This window comes from Hakea prostrata, chromosome 7 (genome assembly GCF_041222555.1).
Source record: "Hakea prostrata isolate BN-2017 chromosome 7, UWA_Hpros_2, whole genome shotgun sequence".
Lineage (NCBI taxonomy): Eukaryota > Viridiplantae > Streptophyta > Magnoliopsida > Proteales > Proteaceae > Hakea > Hakea prostrata.
In genome coordinates this window covers 34,648,112-34,667,426 of record NC_142606.1, presented here as the reverse complement: position 1 = coordinate 34,667,426, position 19,315 = coordinate 34,648,112, and the positions used below count along the sequence as shown (strand labels likewise).

Below are 19,315 nucleotides of genomic sequence, written 5' to 3'. Positions count from 1 at the left end.
CAATGTAAAATCTCGAGACTTACACTGTAATGTAGATGCGTGCCATAAGATTTCCCAAGAAGATCCCCAAGACCTAACTCCTCAATTACCTGAAATCATCATAATAAAAGGCATTCAAACCAAGTCAAATCCAGAATCCCAGGGGGAAGACCAGAGTCAGAACAAAAAGAAATTTTAAAAACCAGACATGCAGAACAAAATTTGGAGCAGTACACAAATTCTGTACTTGTTTACTCTTGGGTCCAATGAGTATGAAAAAGCATGTTTGCTTTGTGATGTCATGAACTTCTACCTTATCAGAAAAAAATATGTACCTGCAATCATCAACAAAGACAAGAATGATCAGCAGACATAAAATACAGACACATAATGTGAAAAAATAGAAAATTTTATAACTAAAAGCATCATCCAAATGCAGGATTCAGGTTTTCATCTTCATATATAAAAATACCCAGTAAATAACCTCTATGACAGATCCAAAAAACAAATTTAATGACTAAAAGCATCATCCAAATGCAGGCTTCAGGTTTTGATCTTCATATATAAAAATACCCAGTAAATAACCTCTATGACAGATCCAAAAACTAGAGACCACCCCCCCCCCCCCCCCCCAAAAAAAAAATACTTCATAAACTGGCCCATAGTAGTCAAAGAGTTGCCTGGGCATCCAGTTGCCTTCTTCATTCCAAGACAATATGATGTAACCCAGCTAAAGATTTAGGTTTTACCAAATTCCCATGGGATGATTCTAGGAGATTTTTTAGGATTAATGGATTGATATGGGAAGGTTTAGAGAAGATTATGGGGATGATTCCTAGATGAAATAAAAGATAAGGAAGATTTTAGGGTTTTGAGGATGGGTTTCAGGTAGGGCTTCGACGATCTTGGGCAATCTTTCTTTTCTTATTCTATTCTCTCTCTTTTTCCCCTCTTTTTCCCCCTTTTCTTTCTTCTACCTTCTCTTTTCATTCTTTTTCTCTTCTTCCTTCTATTTTTTCTGGTTGTAGCAAGTCAGAAAGAGGAAGAGAAAGGAGCTAAGAGCAAAACAAGGAGGAGAGGGGTGCTGCAGGGTTTTACGAAGGTGGGGGAAGGGCCTGGGTGTGTCGCAGGGGGTAGGGAGGGGATCTAAGGGGCTGGCAGGGGTGGGGGAAAGGAATTAGGGGGCTGCAATGCAAGGAGGTGGGGTTTCCTAGGCTTTGCAAGAAAGAGAAGGAGAGGGGAAGGGCTGTGACGGAGGTAGGAGACAGGGGAAGGGGTTACATGTGTTGGACTTACTTGGTGGAGCTGCCATTGAAGGAGATGGCTGCTAGTTCTTTGAAGTGAAGGCAAGAAACTTAGAAGTCCACCTTGGCCCTCCCAAGAACACCACAACTTGTTTCCCACAAGAACTGTACAATCCTAATTCAATGCAGACTGCCTTTTCAATGAAAAGAGTGGCTTATTTATACCCTTACATCAAGAAACAAAGAATCTGACTCTAACTAGGAAATTGACTTAGACTCAACTAGGAATTAGAAACTTACTCAACTAGGGTTTCCTTCATAAGTTAGGATACCCTATAGAATTATATAACAACCACATAAAATGAAAGAACTTAGACATGAAATAAAACACCTAATTATCCATAAAGAGTCCAACTTAAAAGAAAGACTCCCTATGACACTAAAACTCAACAACTATCTCAAACTAGGAATTCAATACAGAATTGGACACAGAAAAATAAAACAAAACTTCTGAAAATAAAATAAGCAACTAGTTAGTGCTGGAAAATCACAAAATTGCCCTACAGGGGCTCGGCCAGCCATAGGTAACGCATCTTGGTTGGGTCTTGGGGCCCAAACCATTGTTTCGGCTAAGGGGAGGGCCCTGTTCACATCAATTCCCCCCCCCCCGAAAGCATTCATCTCCTGATGAATGTGCCAATCATGTGCTCCTAGGTAAATCCATTGAAAATCTCTAGTGTGAACTCGACCTCTCATCTTGCAGTTGGGGAGGAAGTAGTAGGTGGAAGTAGTAGGTGTATTGCTGCTAGTACTGCTCCCAGACAGAATTCTGAGTCTAGGAGCCTTCTTTTTTTAAAGAACCAAGGAGGGATGATGAAGACAACATGTTTAAGCACCACGTCATTAGTTATGCCCCTACATTCTTGTTCCACCACATTTCCGTTGTGTACTACTGTCTTGGCTATGTCTTCATGACTTCCGGTTGTGGTTCGTCCAAAAAACCCTTTAAGACCAAGGGTGGGGTCAATGTAGTATGGAATAGGGGTTGGTCCTTCTCTGAAACTCATGGACAGCAACTCTTTATCTTCAACAGCAAGGGCATGGTGATGTTCAAGGAGAAAACTTACCTTTTTAGGCAAGTCTCCAACTGGCGTTGTTGCTTTGACCATGTCCTAGTACTTCTTGGAGGCATATTTCGCATCAGTTATGAACTTGTCTTCGGGGGCTTGGCGGCTTGGCGCTCCTCCTTGTCTTCCACAAATTTGGGAATGTGATTTCTTTGAATCTCTTCTGTCATAATTCTAATATGCATGGTTTGAGAACTCAGCAAAGTCTCGCGAGATCTCGTTTCTCTGAGAAGGTGAGACAAGATGTCTTGCAAGATCTCAAAGTTCCCACAACTCACTCAAGATCTCACCTGATCTCAGAGTTCCCACAACTCGCTTGAGATCTCGCCAGATCACACCAGATCTTGCCAAATCTCTCTCCATATCTTGCCATACCTCATCGTAACTCTCAATTTTCGCTAGATTTCTTACGGATTTCAACCGAATTTTCATTTGCAACTATTCTTAGCATATCTACAACACCAAAGGAAGATTAATCAAGCCCATTTCAAGTAGGTCTTCAACCAAGGACAATTATGTTGCTTGGCAACACAGAGTTCCCCTGAGGGTCCATGGAGCCAAAGGATTATATGCCACTACTGCACAGAGCCCTCAATGGAGACGAAAGTCAAGCGACATTTGGCTGGTGGCTACTACAATACACCCCTGTGCCCTAATCCTATGAGGGAACATATGGTAGACCACCTCATAGAGTTGGAGGGCCAACATGTAGGCACCGGTATACGACGTGGTCATGGTCGTGGTGCTGCTGGAGCTGGTGAACCTGGTGCTGGAACTGATGCTGGAGTTGGTGGTGGAGCTAGGGCTTGATTGAATTTTTATCTCATTCCATGCTTGTTTATGAACTTATGAGTTGCGACTTATATAGAACTTCTAATGGCTGTATAATTTTATTATTCTATTCTTGAGAGTCAAGATTGTGATACTAATATGGATGGAATTTCAATGATATTTAAGTTATTTAATTGTATTTGATACACTTGTTTTTCATTTATGTCTTAAAGGTTCTATAGTTCATGTTGTATAATATAGGTGCAGTACTTACAACCGAACTCATAAACAAAGAAGGAAGAGTCCAATATGGACTCTAAGAACTAAGATCTCAGCTCAGGATATAGCGCCTGATGCTAAATCTCGAGTCTAATGTTTGTAGCCTAAAATGCCCTCCAACACTTATAAAACATGAAATACACAACCATTACTTGATATAAATTAAAACATAAATGTTTAAAGTCAAATAATACATCAAACATGTCCAATTGTTCATAATTTCATATTACAACATTGGTGTGCTTATAAGTTACACCACGAGAATACAAGAGTAAAATCAGTGAGTAAGCTCCTCCAACTTGTGCTCCACCAACACTACCTCCACATTGTTTGATATATCATGTATTATTTGTTCCTGTTTGGTCACCTCCAACATAGTTTTTTAAAAAATGAAGTTTGGGAAAAACACTTAACTTGCTTCAATACTGGCTTCAAAATCAGTAGGTCTTTATTGTAAATGAGCTAAACAGCTTGTTGATGCAGCCTAGGTAGAGACTGGACCAACTTTTTGGTGAAAGATCAAGCCAAAACACTAAAACCAACAACCGATAGGATTAGATAATTTGGAATCATAATTTTCCCCTCAACTCCTATTTACCATTCCCATTTCGCTTATTAAGCACAACAGCCACAGTACTATGCTACTGGAGTTTGTAGCAGCAAAAAATTAATGAAGATGAATATGACTAACACAAATTTAATGCCCCTCATGACCCCGCATCAGCAGCCATAGCCCAAGTTCCAACCACATTGAGGTGTTAACTCCATACAGGATGCTTCCCCCCGCCATCCCTCTACATCTACATCCACATTCACATTCGGCGTATAACAGTAAGCTGAAATTAACAACACTTCATTGACAGGATTAATTTATTCAGGCCATAGCAACAACATGCATGGTTCTTTTATTTCCTGCACCATCCATTACTCAAACCCAACAGAAGAAGGGAAAGGAAAAACTAAAAAAAATGATACAGAAGCATGTCATCAAAATGAACAACCCATCTAATAGAATAATAGCAAGCCACAACAAAAATAGGTCAAAGCCATGTATGAAAGGATAGAAATTGATGAACATACTTCGTAAGCATTTCGGTTATGCTTTTTCCTGTTAGAGGCGAAACCACCAATGTTACTGCATTTTTCTGTCAAATTTACATCAACTGGTTATGATTAATAAATGTTTTAGCAGCTACTAATTTAAGAGATGACGCTCACCATGGATAACAGAAAACTGTTTAGAAAACTTCACACAATACTTACCATAACCCATGCATGAGCAATGTCTATTGTACGAGCTGTTGGTGTAACAAAAACAGTGTCGCATCCCTGCATGTGTCAAATGAAACCAAAGGAAAAAATACTACTTTTAGTAAATGTAAAATTGTCATGAGAAAATTTTTAAATCAGATGTAGATGGGAAAAGCAATGTTTCAGGAATTAACCTGTCCTTCACGGAGGCTTTCAAAATTTGCTGTGCTTTGGTTATGAAGAAACTGAATTCGGTCTTCTCCTATCACTGCATGTCAATAAAAAGATAGTAATAAAAAATAAAAAAAAAAAAATAAATAAATAAATAAATAAATATATATATATATATATATATATATATATATATATATATATATATATATATATATATAGTGCATATTGAGATACAAAATATCTGCTTATGCATCAAGATGTAACAAACACTTCACATGGGTAAGACCCCTGAACATCTAAAAAGAATTAAAGCAGTAGAATTGTAGAAAATTATGCAAAAAATGCTACCAAAATGATGTACTATGTAACAGTAGCAGTTTACAACAAAACAACAAAATAAAAAACAGAGAAGAGATGGAGAGATGAGAGGGGAGAATGTGTCACACCCCCTCCCCCAACTACATAGGTTCAAGGAATGACTGCTATGCTACATCAGCACACCAAACAATCCAAGATTGCATAGTTTTGAACCAATCTCATAACCATATTATAGATCTTAATATCAATGGCATAAAGAGAAATCCAAAATCATTAGCAGCAAAAGAAATATAAATCTTATTAACAAAGATTAAGGTTCTCTCAAACTAATTATCAGAGTATCATCTATTGTCATATTACATATAATGCACCATTACATGATGCCAAAATTGGTTAAGAAAACAATGTTCGTAGAATCTAAAATCACATGAAAAGGACAACTAAATTTCTATACTCCAAAAGCACAATCAGCACACACACAATCTACATCATGTGTGTCAACATCTTGAGCCAACCAAATACTCCTTCATGGCTGGAGTATCACCGGTAAATCTGCAACACAATCTAAGAGAAACATACCCCTAAGGGGTCAGCTTTCCGATACAAGCTGAGTGAGGGGAGATGCAAGTGCAATGCAAATCTCTAACGCATTGTATCTACTGATGCATCCATAAAACCATCAGTACGAATAATCATACTGTTGAAATACAATGTTTGGCAGAATGGCTTATTGATCCATGATCTCAAGCCCTTTATTTATAATAAAGTGGAAAGTAGACTATTACAAAATAATTTACTGAATGCAAACTCTATTTACTCCTATACAAACTCTTATTAGACTCCTATAGAATCCACACTCCCCCTCGTTGGGCTGTATCCCTGTCCACTTGCGTTACATCTTCCGTCTCTCTTTGTCTTCAACTTTGATTCATCTGCCTTTGACTTCCATTTGATTTGTCCTCATCTTTCTGCCTTTATGTCTCCGGGCGCCCGTGTGTCTTCAAATGTTGAGTACTTTTCTGCCTTTGAGGGTTTTTTTGGGGTCTAGCTGGGTCGCCGTGTTTTGATTTGTGCATGTTAGATCTTTGGGTTTGCCGGGACAATCTCCGGTGGGTTTTGTCAGATGTGACAATCTCCGGTATGTCGTTCTCGGTTACGCGTCTTTTGCAGGTTAGATCTCCGGGTTCTTGGCTCTCCGGGGTTGGTCGTTCCCATCATGCTCTCATGTTGATCTCCGTGGGTTGCGGTGGCCTTTCGGTCGATCTTCTCTGGTCTTTTTGTAGCATCTTTCTCCCCCTCCGTGTGCTTCCGTGGGTTCGGTTCCTGGGCTTGGGGTTTAATGTAGTGTATCGACTCTGGTCTTTGGGGTTGCCGGCCTCGGTGCCCTTGGGTCGTTTCCATGGCCGGTTGGATGTGTCGCTGTGTCCTCCTCGGCTTGCTGTCCATTTCCACCCTCTCCTTCCCGATCCTGGTGCTGTGGTTGGTGGGTTGCTGTCGCTGCGTGGTCATTCTCGCGTGCGCTCTGCCCGTCTGGGGTGTGGTGCTGTTCGGTTGCCTTTTGTTTTCCGTCTTTGTGCTCGTTTTTGCTCTCGCGGGCTTCCCTGTTTCCCAATTTTCCTTGGTATGTATGGTTTGTGTTCCCTTAACAATCTCCTTGCTGGTCGGTTTGTGTGGCGTCGTGCTGTTTCTCCTTGGTTGGCTGACTTCGCCTTTCCTCCCTGCGAGCTGCTGTTCTGTGTGGGACGCTTGCTTGCACTCTTTTTGTCGTCTCCGTTCCTTGCCGGTCTTCTCATCTTCTGTCTTCTTATTGTCGCCACTCATCTGGTTAGTGGGGTGTTCCCTTTCCACTCTTGCCGGATCGCCTCGTTGTGGGCCCGCTGTTCCTTTTGGGTGTCTCTGCTTCTTTCGTGCTCTCTCGTGCTCTTCCCCCTGTCCATATGTTTCGGTGCCTTCTGTTTGGGCTGCTCGTTGGTCCCCGGGTTTTGTGCTGGTTCGATGCTTGGTCGTTTGTTCCTTTTCTGTCCTCGCGTTTTGTGTGTGCCCGTTGTTCCTGTCCTCTTCCGCTGGGTCGCCGTCGTTTTGTGCCGTCTCTTCGGTGGTTTTCGTCCGCTTTCTCTGTTGTCTGTTGCTTTCTCTTCTTCGTCTTCCCCTTTGTGTTCTCTCCCCTCGCTTTTTCTCCCTGGTTTCTTGGTGGTGTTCTTCGTTCTTTCTTCTCCGGTCCCCTTTCTCGTCCTCTCTCTCCTTTCCGTCGGTTTGGTGGTAGAAAAGCGAATGATAGATCCGTTGAGGCCGGCGTGGCTTTTCTTCTTCTTTTTTCTCCTCTTTTTCTCTTGATGGGAAGCAGTAGCAATAATGACAATAGAGCGCAGATTCTAGAACCGAAGAACTTCCTTTCTTACCAAGAACTTCCCGGTGAAGCAGGTTCAGCGAAGAACTATGCTTTCTCTCCCCCTTTTTTTTCCTCGATAGCGCCGCGATGTTTGGAAAGAATCGAAATTGCTACCGGTTTGAAGAACTGCTGTTTTGAAGAAAATCGAGAATTGAAGTGGTTTGCGATGGGTTTGAAAAATTCAGAGAAGGAGGTAGGTCTTCGTTTTGTTTTCCTAATCGCACTTAGGCTCGGATGCCATGTTGAAATACAATGTTTGGCAGAATGGCTTATTGATCCATGATCTCAAGCCCTTTATTTATAATAAAGTGGAAAGTAGACTATTACAAGGAATAGAAGTTTACATGAATGCAAACTCTAATTTAACTCCTATAGAAACTCTTATTAGACTCCTAATAGAATCCAACACATACAAAGCAAATGATAAAACAAAACCACATAGTCCATGATAATGCATAATCAAGTTATTAGAAAGTAACCACCACCCCCCACCACCCCAAATCCTTGCAAACAATTTCTAAGTCAATGCTAGTATAGTACTACATACAATGCATTACAACTACCATAATTCTGCTCGCAAAATATATACTCGAAGATCAAACACTAGCTTGATGCTGGGAGCAGTCAAGCTCTCTGGGAAAACCACTAGGATCCCATCTCACTTGATGTTGCCCCATCTAAATCCGTGTCATGTAATCTGCTGGCTGATTCAATTCTCTACACACATGCCTAAATTCTACCCCTTTTAGCACCATTGCCTCCAGTAAAAGTCTCCCATTTATAGCTTGACACTCCTAGGCGTTGACATTGACCCATTAAGCATATCTACTGCTAATCTACAATCAGATCTGATGGATACCTCAAAATACCCTTCTTGAGAACATAGTTGCACCAACCCTAAGTATGGGTTGTAATCCAATTGCCAATACTGATACTTGTGCCCCTCTTCAAGCGTATGCCATAATAGGACTGCCAGAATTATTCCTTAAAACCCCATCATATGAGGCTATTGAATTCACTAGAGTGCTGTCACAGTGCAATGAGATCATATGTACAAGAGGCTTAAACACCTTTGGAGTCCTTTTCTTCCAAACAACCTAAATATTCCACTTCTCAGCTAAATAAACAGCCCGGGTAGTTCTCTCAGTAGCAATGCATAGAGCAGCACATTACCTTCACATCGTCCACAATGGCTTGAAATTAATTGCTCTTCTGTCCAGGTTTTATCCCTGTAAACAATCCCAACATCTGTAACCAGTACTAGGTAGAGAGAAGAAGAAAGAGAGATTGAGGGAGAAGAAGAGAGTATAGTTGGAGAACAGGGTGGCCTGATAGAGTCTTGTGTGTTCCGCCCTACAAGCAAACAAATAGTTATAATAAACTGAAATAGAATTACAAAAGGAAACTCAAATATAACTCTTAACACTTAATTAAACCTAAATCTTAGTAGGAAACTCAATGACAGTAATAACCAAAAACTAAACCAATAAGAAAACTACCAACGTCTAAACCAATAAGTAAACCACAATAGGGGAATCCCTCTATCTTGTTACATCATATTATCTCATTATCTCTAACAATCCCTAAAGATCCGATAATTCCTCTCGGTCCAGAGGTAGAGCATAGTCCCACATAATACCAGCTTCGCAAATTCCAGTTCTCTCTTTTTCCTCCATATAATTCCTTACCTACACAACTACATCAAACAACCTTGTTATTGCCCTCCTTTCATCAATTAACATTTTAAAGATAGCTTTCTGCACCAAGAAGCTAAACTGACAACGAAAGAAAAGGCGGTCCCTACTTTCAACCCCCACCCAACAAAAAACAAAAGCAATTAGGTAGCATCGTCATCTTCCTTTCCAGAAGATTGTCCCTACTCAGCAAGGCATCCCTAAAAGCATCTCCAAGCAGTAAATGAATGTCTAGGAATATTATAAGCAAACCACACCAACTTCCACCAACTCACCTCTTGTGCTTTCTGACGGATGGTTCCCAAGCTAATTTGTTAGTGAACAAATCGGTGCCAATCCCTTTCCAAACCACCATGTCTAATAAGAGTAATCCAACACCTAAACCCCTGTTGGCAGGGGTCATATACTTGGTATGTTCACTCAACCAGATGCACACACAACTCACATGATGCTATGACCCATTACACTTAAACATGCTTCCCGTACCACATGTACTGCTGTAACGAGTGAAGCAGATAATCATTATAAACCCACACCATTAGTATCACAATCACATATGTCAATTGTCATTATCATTTGCAATCATTCACTATCACAATAATAATCATATATGCCACCCAATTAAGAATGATCATAAAACAATAATGATGCATAACCTGTATAAATAGATAAAAACCTTGAAAACAAAACGAATCCCACTCACCTATAGTGATGCCCCTCCCCCCCCCCCCCCCCCCCCCCCCCCCCCCCCCCCCCTCCCCCTTCCTTTTTTTTTTTTTTTTACCTTTTTTTTTTTTTTTTTTTTTTTTTTTTTTCCCTTAAAAAAAAAAATTTCCCCCACCCCCCCCCCCCCCCCCCCCCCCCCCCCCCCTCCCCCCCCCCCCCCCCCCCCCCCCCCCCCCCCCCCCCCCCCCCCCCCCCCCCCCCCCCCCCCCCCCCCCTCTCCTTTTTTTTTTTTTTTTTTTTCTTTTTTTTGTTGTTTTGTGTGTTTGGTTTGGTTTTTTTTTTTTTTTTTTTTTTTTTTTGTTGTTGGGGCCCCCCCCCCCCCCCCCCCCCCCGCCCCCCCCCCCCCCCCCCCCCCCCCCCCCCCCCCCCCCCCTGTGATGGTCAATGTATATAAGGAATCAAGCACCCAACACAATCCCACAACCTCTGGCCCTTGGACCTAATAAGATATAACCAATAAACCGAAGGTACACTTATGTTCTAATTATCAAACCCTAAAACCATAAAACCATAAAACCTAATCTCTATACTTCCTGGTCGTAAACTGATAACCAAATTCAAAATTTTAGTTCAGAGATTCTGCCCAATTTCGCACACCAAAAACGTAAATTATGGTACAAATAGATCCCACGCTCGAATTGGTCTGAATTTATATCCAATTAAACTAGACTTCTAAATCTAACTTCCCTCAAAAGATCACAGTCAGAATCAACTCCGAAGTCGGGTTTCAGATCTCCTAAACTACAGTGTCCAGATTCATTCAGATTCTGCACATAGTAGAAAAACAACTCTAGAAACAATGCCTTACGATTTTTAATAATTTTTACCTGATTTATTATGGACTATAGGTTCAGTTACAAACCCATCCTTAAAAAATTATTAAAATTCATTATAGAACGTCAGATATGATTTTTACAAAAAATTGGATCAGAAAGCACATTTAGTTCGTTAGTCTGACTTCTAGTGCTTTATCATCTTATCAAACAAGATAAGAATGGTCCCAAATTTGGTATGACAGTTCATCCATGAACGTATGCAAAAAGTTTAAAGTCAATAATCAAAGTACATTAGGAGATACGGCTCTTCTCCCATGATTCGACAAAATCACTACGCATTCTATAAAAGATCAAACCTAACTTATCAAGAATATGGGAATTTGACTTTATAAATTTCACAGGTCAATGTAATTGTTAAAATAAACAATAATCCACACAAATCCTTTCTATCAATCGGGTCATTATATATTCCCTCTAAATTTTCTATTATAGCCATGGGTTGAAACTAAAGGTCACAGGTTTTTCTCATCAAGGGATTCAACCATCATCCCAAAGAGATGAAGGAACAATCATCTAGGTTTACCCCATTGATAGAAGAACCAACAAATTTAGGTTTAGATTATTAAGGTCACAAAAGAAAGGAAGGAGAACATGATAGATACCAGTCGAGGTTGAATTGTCTCTCCTATCTCCTCTTCCTCTTTACTTCTTTTATCTTCTTCTTCTTCTTTCTTCTTTCATTTATTATTTTCTCCCTCTCTCTCTCCTTTTTGTTTCTTGGTTTGTGGATTAGGGTTACAACTCCCCCCCCCCCCCAAAAAAAAATATATTGTTTTCTCTTCTCTTTTCTTAGTTCATCTAGGATTCCTTTTTCCTTTTTTATTCCCCTTTCCTAAAGACTCCACATTTTTCTTTTCATAAATATTTCACGACTTAACCTTATTTTGTCTAGGACTCATGAATGTGGCACACCAACCATTATTATTGTATTTTTGTCTATATAAAATGATTTTAATAAGACAAACCAAAAATAAATAACAACAACACTCCTTAGGATTTGAACCCTAAGCCTATTACATCTAATTAATTCACTAAACAATTGGGATACATTGTAAGTTATGATAAAAAAAATAAAAATAAAAACAAAGCAATATAAATATAAAATACTAAGCATAGGTACCACAAAATGAGAAGAATATGGGAGAAGGGAGAGCTGCAATTGGTTGCAAATCTCCCTCTCACGCAGGGAATAAATCATAATAAAAGCAATTTCAGTTTCGGAAAGTTTCCTAACCTAATCACATAACAAAATAGAAACATAGCAGACCTACATCCATGTTTCCTAAACTAATTACATAGGAGACTTTAAACCTATCAATTCCACATCTAACCTATGACATCTAGTTTGACACTTTAAAGTAACTAAAAGTAAAAATACTACTTTTAAAACAACATCATTTAACACTCCCCCTCAAGCTAGAGCATATAAGTGACCCACGCCCAGCTTGGAACAATTATTCTTGAAGATAGGACCAAACAGAGGTTTGGTAAAGATATCACCAAGTTAGTCTAAAATGGAAACGAAGGGTGTTTCAGTTTTCTTCATAAGGAAAGCATCACATATAAAAATGACAATCAACTTCAATGTGCTTTGTTCATTTACGGAACACAAGCTTACTTGTAATCATGACTCGAGGACTTGCAAGATCTCAGCAAAATCTCATGAGATATCTCAGTTATTTGAAAAACTGAGACAAGGTTACATGCAAGTCTGTTAGAGTTGTAAAACTCAACAGAGATTTCAGTCGAGTCAAGATCTCGGTTTTACCCAAATCTTGGTCCAATCATTGGTTTAAAATACTTGTTGAGAAAATCAATTTAGGTAGAATGGCTTTAAAGATCAATGTGATCTCACACCCTTTATTTATAATTTATAATGATCTCAACCCCTTTATTTATAAATTATAATGATGTAACAAAAACACAATATTACATAATTACCCTCAGAGGAAATAAGAAAAAAAAAACTGAAAAAGCAGCTTGATTTTCCCAAAACATTGGTTTTGCAATAGTTTGGGCCATTTCATTGCTCTATTCACAGCTTTCGCACTTGATTCAGCAATAGCGGGCTGCTTCTTGATTCGCCATGTAACAAGGTTGTCACCCATAAAGGTACAATATACAGTGAACCTGCATCATAGTATCCTATTACATCAATAGACAATGAGGATGATGTTGGAAGAGTTGGAGAAATCTGACTTGTGTCAGAAGGACACAGCAAGAGTTTTATTTATGCTAATAACTTACCAAATACATAACAAATCAAATCTTCCCAGCATAGGAATATCACAAGAAAATAAAAGCACCTAGTGAATCTAAGCTAAACAAGGAAACCCCAAATATGCAAAGTAAATCTAATAAATCTGTCTTACAAAACTCCCCCTTAACTGGAGCATAGATACTTATCATGCCCAACTTGCCAATGATATTACTGAAGATCTTGACACTTAAGCTCTTTGTAAGCACATTGGCCCTTTGATTATCTCAGGTAACAAAAGTAATCTGAACCAGCCTAGTCTCAAACTTTTCCTTGATGAAGTGCCTGTGAATCTCCACGCTTGGTCTTGTCATGCTTTACCGGATTATGAGCTGTGCTGATTGCAAATTTTCTGTCCAAATACATCTGTATAAGCACCTCTAAATCTGTCTTAAGCTCCTGAAGTAGCCTCTTCAACCATAGTACCTCTGAAATACCTTGCGCTAACCCCCTAAATTGCGCTTCAGCACTAAACCTTGCAACTACCACCTAGTTCTAGCTTCCCCACACTACCAAGTTGCCTTCTACATATGCACAATAGCCAGATGTAGACCTCCTGTCATCTGGACATCCTGCCTAGCCTGCATCTATGTGTGCCTCAACTTTAAGATGTCCATGAGCTAAAATCAAAATTCCTTTCCCTAGAGTAGCCTTCAAATGTCTCAAGATGAAGAACACTACATCCAGATGTGAAGAATGGGGATCATGCATATACTGACAGACAAGACTAACTACAAATGTTATTTCTAATCTAGTATGTGACAAATAGAACAACTTTTCAACCAACTTTTTTTAGCTTGTCTTATCAATTGGTTCCCTACTTTTGCCTTCAAGCATAGATTAGACTCAACAGGAGTCTCAGCAATCCTACAACCTACCATCGCAGTCTCCTCCATTAAATCCAGAGTATACGTCCTCTAAGAGAGAGAGACACAATACTGGCTGAATATGCCAGCTCCAAACCAAGGAAATATCTAAGTTTGCCAATATCCTTTATCTTAAATTCAGTCCCCATAAAAGTCTCCAAGGCTGAAATTTCTTCCTCACTGCTGCTTGTAATCACAATATCATCCACATGTACCAAAAGTACAGTAGTATGGGAACCATCTTCTTAACAAATCTAACTGTTGCAGACTCCTTTACTTGTAGCCATAGGAAATCATGGTTCTATGAAACATCTCAAGCCAAGCTCAAGGAGACTGCTTCAGCCTATACAAAGCTCTCTTTAACTTGGCACTTTCCACCAATGTCAGCAATAGAATACCCAAGTGGCACATCTATATTTACCTCTTCTTCCACTTCTCCACATAGGAGAGCATTCTACAAATCTAACTGTTGCAGACTCCAACCCTTATTCATAGCACATTTAAGAACAACCTGAATAGTGTTCATCTTAACAACTGGAGCAAATGTATCCAGGTAATCAACCCCATAAGTCTGAGTGAAACCCTTGGCCACCAACCTTGCCTTGTATCTTTCCACAATCCCATCTGCCTATGCTTGATAACGAACACCCATTTGCACCCAACAGCCATCTTCCTTGGAGGCAAAGACACCATTTCTTACATTTTATTTTATTATAGAGCTCAAATCTCCTTGTCCATTCCTTCCTTCTAGATTGCATGAGATAATGCTTCTTGCCAAGTGTTAGATACAAAAATAGAAGACAAGGAGGGAACCAAACTTTGAAACTCTAGGATAGAGACTGATATAAAACAAAATGGAAAATAGGATCCTTGGCGCAAATCCGTGGTTGCTTTCTCAATGCAATTTGTAAATCCAAAGTAGAATCAAAAGAAGGGTCAGAGATAGACTCACTAGAGCAACAGATTCTTTAGGACTAAATGGAAGCTTCTAATTGGCTCGAATTTAAATGGGTCGCTCACTACTTTCTTTGATAGGTCTTCAGAGGTCTAGGTTCCCCCTATGCATCATCTACAAATTGTTCATGTCCAATCACTCCATCTTCCAAAGGAGGATCATTTGCAAGAATCTCAGTACAAATATCTAGAGCAATCAAGACTGGAACCTCTTCAATAAGACGCTCCCTATAAAGAGGTGTAGGGGAAAAGAAAGGAACTTGTTCCTGGAACCAACATCCATAGAGACAAAGAAACGACGGGAACCAACATGATAACACTTATACCCTTCTGTGTAAGAGAATAACCCAAGAAGATGCCCCGTAACCAACGAGGAAAGGTAACACAACAGAGGAAGGGAAAAAAGTCATTTTGCAGTTCATATCATGAGTAAGGCTACTAATAGATAAAAGGGTAGCCAAAAACTTAGGAATATACAAAACAGAGAATAGAATAAGAGAAGGCAAACAATAATAAATCCCTTCCCAAAGATGGGCGAAGGAGACTCATCCACTGTTTGAACATCCTGAGTAAAAGGAATAAAGGAATAAGTATGATGAACCAATCATGTGGGTGATTGCCCCAAAGTCTATTATCCTAGAGTGATAAGTTGAATTAACACTGTGATAACCGAAAATACCTATGGAGGACTATGGATCAGGACTAGATTTATTGCTGCCAAAACCAACCACTAATGCAGACCTGTCAAATGTCAGAGTGTGCACCATAGTTGTCCTCCAATTGTCCCCAGTATCAACCATAGCATAGGCTTACTCTAGAGAAGGAAAAGGCTCCAGGGAACAACAAAATCATACACTTTGAACTTGTCTTCCCAATTCTAATAGGCAACAACATCTGTAGCACAAGATGGAGTAACTCTGTCATAGAAGTTAAGGATCTCATAATAGCCTCGAAGAGTGTTGTAGCACTCAGACAACGTAAGCTCTTTTTGTTGCAACCGATGGATCTTCCATCAAATCTCAAAATATTGTGCATCATTCCCAACTTTAGAATAAGTCTCTTTGGCAATCCACCATACAGCAGCAACATCACGAAAAAGAAGGTAAATCTCCATAATACTTAGTTCAATGGAATTCAAACGAAATCCCACAACCAAGCATCCTTTCCCACTTGTCTTGGACCGTACTAGATGAAGAAGGTTTAACTGAGGTTCCATTAAGATGGCTAGTAAGACCACGAGCACCAATCGCAAAAGAAACGGAACAGGATCAATGAAGGTAATTGGTCCCATTAGCTTAATAGTGGTCATCTGGGAAAGGAGAAAATCACGATTCACAATCCTGAGAAATAGATGAAACTGGAGGTTCCTCAACACCGAAGTGCCCAGAAAAGGCGGGGATAATTGGATCAGCCATTGCAGGAGCTATAATAGATCATTTATTGAGGAAAAATAAGTTTGGTGGGAGAAAAATGCTCACCACCAAAAATAACTCATAAAGGATGGTTTTAGGATAAGAAAAAAAAATTAGAACATAGGAATGGAGAGGCGACTTCTATTCTGTCCCCCCACCCCTTTTTCGGATAAAGTGTGTTCTCAAGTCAAAAGGAGGGGCAAAAATAGTTGATTGCACTTAGAAGAGAACATTGAGACGATGCCCGAAAACAAGGATCAATTCTCTAAGAGGGGGAAAAAAACCTAGAGATGTGATGGTTTTGTTTTAAGCAGAATTAGAAGAGACAATAAGAAAAGTGGTTCGATGGCCAGAGAGGCGGTGGAAGAAGAAAGTTGCAACGGCAGAAGGTCGCAGGTGGCGGAAGATGGTTCTGGAGTGAAGGATGGTTGCAGGTTTAATGGAGTTGTAGGTGCGATAGTGTAAGAAGAAAAAGGTGTTGAAAGTTGCCGGTATCCCAAATAGTGTAAGTTGGGAAAGGGCTGATGGTGATCATACTCAATGATGGATCAGAGTTGGCTCGATACTATGTTGGAAGAGTTGGAAAATTCCCGAACTGTAACTGAATGACACAGCAGGAACATCATTTATGCTAATAAATTACCAAATATAGAACAAATCAAATCTTCCCAATGTGGGAATATTACAATAAAATAAAAGATCCTAGCAAATCTAAGCCAAACAAGGAAACCCCAAATATGGAAAGTAAATCTACTAAATCTGGCTTATAACAGATGATAGATCAGTCCCTTTCCAGGAGCACCTTTAAAATATCAATAAATGCGGTAGGCTACTTCCCAATGTATTTTCTTTGGAGAATTCATGAATTGCCTAACCAAGTCAATAGCAAAGGATATGTCCAGCCTAATAATCATCAAGTAAATCAGCTTTCCTACTAACCTTTGTTACCAATGAGAATCATCAAAGTCTGCATTATTAGAGCCAAATTTTTTATGAGGATCTATAGGAGTATCAACTAGTTTGGCAGCAAAAAATCATGTATCAGTTAAATAAGTCAAGCACATACTTTCTTAGAGATAGACTAATCCCCTCCTTGCAGCGAAGTACTTCAATACTAGATTAATCCCCTCTTTGCGGCAAAGTACTTCAATACCCCAGAAGTATCAAAGTGTGCCTAGGTCCTTCATTTGGAAATGGCGATGAAAGTATGTTCTCGGGTCGTCTCCAAACCGAAGGACTTGAATTAATCTTTCTAGATTAGAATGATTTAGTTGGCGTGAAGTCTGTTTTTTATCTCTCTGTTTGAACATAACTCAGCCTGGGCTACAATGCTTAAAGCACCCATCAACCTCCTTCACCCTTAGGTTAGGACCAACAGCTCTTCGCGGTAGAGCTTTGTCTTGCTTTCTTGGTCGCTTCAGTGCTATACTGGTTATGCCCTTATATAGCCCTGTGCTAATGCACAGTGCTTCTTTCTACAACATCATATTTGGAATCAAAACCAAAAACCTCCCTCCCAAGATCTTCCGCCACTGTTTAATCTGTGTCCGTTTATTCTCCATTAGCATATGCTTCATCTGCTTCTGGTTATAAACCAACTAAACCTAGCTTTACCTAACTCTTATACATATGCATTCGCTCTAGCTATGTTCACTTATCCTTTTCTGCTAGGCAACCTGTGTCGGCAGATTCAAAGTACATCCTTTTGTTCGCTGCTTCATTGCTAGCTGCAAAGCTATCGATTCCTTTTTTTGAAGCGGATGATTCAATTCCACCTCTGTTGTCGAATCGGTTCTAGAAACACCCCCCCCTTCCTGGTTGGTTTATAAACTACTATTGCATAATCAGATTCATAAGCTTTTGCCTCTTCGTACGCGTCTACCAATGTGTCTTATGATGTAGAGGAATCGGGATATGTTGACTTGGTAGAAATCAGAGAGGATGGTTATGATTCAGTCAAAACAAGAAGATATGTTGGTTCAGGAAAACCTGGAGATGTTCGTTCGTCTTAGGATTCTTCAGATGGTTGTAAATGCTGAGACAGAGGATTCCCTTTCATATGCATTGGGCTGATTACCCAAAAAATCCCTGAGAACCTCTCTGGCTCAGGTGCAGCTATCCCACACTCACAAATTCACAATGGGTCTGTGGGCAATCAATCCCTATGGGTGGCAGGCACTCGATATCTGATTGTACGACAAGAGATTCAAGACCAGATGATTGATAGCTGTACTTGATGAAGGCTCTCTCTTTCCGAATAGAATAATATAGGGTATCCCCATCTACTAGACCTGTGACTTGCTCCTCCTACGGCGCCACATTCTGGGGAGAAGAAGCCACAGGGTTCATGCTTTATCAGGACCGAACCTCGCGATGTGCAGACACACTGCTGTACCAGCTAAATCCATTCTGAGAAGCCCATCTTGGCCAGGGTCTTCAGAAGAAAAGTCCATTTCAGGATCTTCAAAGTTTGAAAAAGGTCAACTTTAAAACAGACTGAGCCTTGCAGCCAAACTTGAGTTTTATTAGATGCACAAGATCATGGGCTATAATATAAGGCTATGCTGTCCATTATGTTTAGGCTTCAACAGCTTAAGCCCATAATAGATAATTGGATACACCACTGAGTTTGATAGAGGTAATTTGTACATTCAGCATATCAGTTGAGGACTCTTCAAATCAGCTATGACAGACGTAGACACAGCAGCAAACAACCAAAGTACAGGGGAAGACAACTGAACCAACAAAAGCTCTGAACAGCCAAGTAACTAGATGCACATTAGCGATATTAGTAGCGGAACAAACCCCAAAAAACAAAATGGATTGAGTCAAAATAATGGTACCCGAGGAGCAGATTTCAGATTGCAGAACATCAAAACAGAGATTTCACCGGCCATGTTGGAGAAAAGTTCTTGACAGGAAACCAGAGTGAGAGAGCTTCAATTAGGCTTCAAGGTCTTCCATCAAGTAGTAGATCAAGTCTTCAATTCTCAGCAAATCTCAGTTTTACCATTATGAGATATGAATAAGCAGAAGGC

General features: G+C 39.9%; 1 protein-coding gene across 2 annotated transcripts in view; it reads right to left on the bottom strand.

Moving 5' to 3' along the window:
* The window catches only part of LOC149010953 (Glycine cleavage T-protein family), a 69,463-nt gene that overhangs the window by 26,027 nt on the left and 24,121 nt on the right, over positions 1–19,315 (bottom strand). The window contains exons 4-9 of one of the 2 annotated variants that reach the window (XM_089162986.1): positions 8,706–8,885; positions 4,846–4,919; positions 4,664–4,729; positions 4,481–4,545; positions 227–314; positions 24–89 (exon numbers count right to left, since the gene is read on the bottom strand). In XM_089162986.1, the coding sequence (XP_089019112.1) occupies positions 24–89; positions 227–314; positions 4,481–4,545; positions 4,664–4,729; positions 4,846–4,919; positions 8,706–8,885 (539 nt within the window). The remainder of the gene's footprint in view (positions 1–23; positions 90–226; positions 315–4,480; positions 4,546–4,663; positions 4,730–4,845; positions 4,920–8,705; positions 8,886–19,315) is intronic. The other variant, XM_089162987.1, reaches the window with a different exon arrangement.